This window comes from Penaeus vannamei, chromosome 8, assembly GCF_042767895.1.
Source record: "Penaeus vannamei isolate JL-2024 chromosome 8, ASM4276789v1, whole genome shotgun sequence".
Lineage (NCBI taxonomy): Eukaryota > Metazoa > Arthropoda > Malacostraca > Decapoda > Penaeidae > Penaeus > Penaeus vannamei.
In genome coordinates this window covers 5169589-5172088 of record NC_091556.1, presented here as the reverse complement: position 1 = coordinate 5172088, position 2500 = coordinate 5169589, and the positions used below count along the sequence as shown (strand labels likewise).

The 2500-nt window shown below is 38.2% G+C and overlaps 1 protein-coding gene across 4 annotated transcripts in view; it reads right to left on the bottom strand.

Annotated features, from left to right (window-relative positions):
• The window catches only part of Nak (Numb-associated kinase), a 94019-nt gene that overhangs the window by 67626 nt on the left and 23893 nt on the right, over window positions 1-2500 (bottom strand). For all 4 annotated transcript variants that reach the window (XM_070124222.1, XM_070124223.1, XM_070124225.1 and 1 more), the window contains 2 exons: window positions 1515-1728; window positions 242-646 (listed from right to left, as the gene is read on the bottom strand). In XM_070124222.1, coding sequence (XP_069980323.1) covers window positions 242-646; window positions 1515-1728 — 619 coding nt within the window. The remainder of the gene's footprint in view (window positions 1-241; window positions 647-1514; window positions 1729-2500) is intronic.

Here is a 2500-nt window from a genome sequence, read left to right as displayed (position 1 = left end):
CTCCCCAAGGTATTGTCAACTCTGGGTAAGGCACTTGCCTGAGGTTGGCCTGAAATCTGAGGAATGTCCCTCCACCTTAAGCACCCAGCTTGTTGGCCATCCACATGCACTTTCTTAGGGTACAGCAAAGAAGAGGAAGAACAAGAAGTAGTGGTAAAGGAAGAGGCAGAACGGGAAGTGGAGGAGGAGGATGGGAGAGTTGAGAAAAAGGATGTTGATGAGTAGACTGATGATGGATTACCTGAAGGTGGGAAAAATGCCTCCATAGACCCAGAGCAAGGCTGAGTGCTCAAGCTCGGGGGCTGACTGCTGGCTGTTCCTGCTGGAGCTGTCCCTCCTCCTGTTGAAGGCCCATACTGACTAGCGGGGAATGACTGGTGGGTGGGAGGGAAGGTCTCAGACCCAAACAATGCCGCAGGGGGAAAAGCTGTGGTGGGGCTCACATCCCCTAAGGACTGTGTTTGCTGCTGCGATGCTTGACTGTGTTGCTGCTGTGGCTGCTGCTGTTGTGGTGCTTGTTGTTGTGTTATCTGTGTTTGTTGTTGTTGCTGTGGCTGCTGCGTTTGCTGCTGTTGGCCCGGTTGTTGTGATTGCTGCTGGACATTACCACTGTCACTGGATGGCACTCCTATGTTTCTTTTCAAACCTGAAATGAAAACACAAAAATGCTAATTGTGTTGTAGTTGTAACACCTTCACTCTCACATATGCACTTTACTGAAAGAGGATATCATCATCTCTTGCAAAACAAGGACTTTTGTAAGTGTTCATTGTGTATTATTGCCTCTTTGTCACTTATGTTATGTTATATTATACACCATTCTATGTGATTTTAACTCACTCACACCAGATGACATCTAGTGGAGTGGAAATCCCATTGTCTTAAGTAAACAAAAACAGATCCCTCCTTCAAAACCTTTTTTCCTTATGAACATCCTACCTTGCATAGAATTTACTATACTCTGGATACACTGAACTAATATATCTATATACTATATTTTAGGGGAAAAAAGGTCTATAATAAATCTCATCACTAGCAGTAAGCCCAACACCTTCAAAGGAGATTATACCTCTTTTAAATGAATTTCACATCACTGAAAACATGTATTGAGGAAGTTTGCTTACCTTATGCTACACTATGGCAAAATAATAGAAATACCTATTACTATGGAACTAATTGCCTTAAAAGATGATAAACACATTGATTTAATCGTTTCTGTATATCCACTTCCATTCAATGAACTTTATAATGATCTCGCCTTCATATCATTGGTAAACTATCTTATAAATTATCTACACTAAGACCATCATAAAATAAGCATGGGATGACTAACTACACTGACCATAAATCTACATAAAAATAAAAATCTCATACAGTATGTTACAAGTTGACCCTGATCTACAGATACCTATACCATGCTTATCCATACCCCTTTGTATCTCCTAACGAGTAAAACAAAGAAAAATGAACAGCATCTCCTCCATCCACACCCCTAAGGGTAAGGAAACACATACCTTGAGTGTTCTGTAGTGGAGGACCTAGAGGGAGAGCCCCCACAGGACCCCCTAAGGAACCAGGATGCTGCGATGCCTTTGGCCGCTGCCGTGGGGCGACCGAAGTACTTTCTATCACTGGCACTATGGGGGCACGGCTGACCTTCACTGACGATTGCTGTTCTCTCTCACTGACCATCTGGCAAAGCTGGTCTAATGACGGCACAGTGACGTTCTGCAAATTTTTTGTGTGTTGAGATTTAGTGATTATTTTTTCTTTCTATTAATCTATAATTATTACATGTTTTATCTACATATCATTCTTTAGATTGGTAGCACATTTACCCCTTCATTTCATTATCTGAAAAATAAACACTCACAAACATTGGTCTGAGTCACTATGTGTAGTTCAAATGAAGTCATATATAATACCAGAACAATAAATATAAAAACAATAATAATTATTATAATTATAACAATAATAATAATAATAATAAAATTAACAATAATAATAATAGTAATAATAATGATGATAATAATCATTTTTATTATTATCATTACAACATCTAATAAGCCACAAAACATGACTCACGCTCAAAAAAGTGTGGCAATGAAATCAACAAAACTAAAATAAATATATAATAATACGAAAACAAATGGTCACTTTCAACCTTCACCCAATGCCACTGAGAAAATGTTATGTTCACCGTAGTTTTGCTTTGTGAAACGTCTCTCTACAAATAGACGGTTTCACGAGCTCCACCAAGGGGTCAATTAGTAGACCTCATGACTTCAACATGGTTTGAATCTTTTGGATTTTTTTTTTCTTTTACTTAGGTTATCCATATCAATGATATTATTACTATCAAAGACATTATAATCATTGTAATGTTGTTAACATTACATATAGCAATATAAGATACAAGAAAATATTTCCAAACACCAAGTAAACAGGTGAGGTAGTGCTTGTAACTGGCTCAATGTTCAATGCTTCTAGAATTATTTGT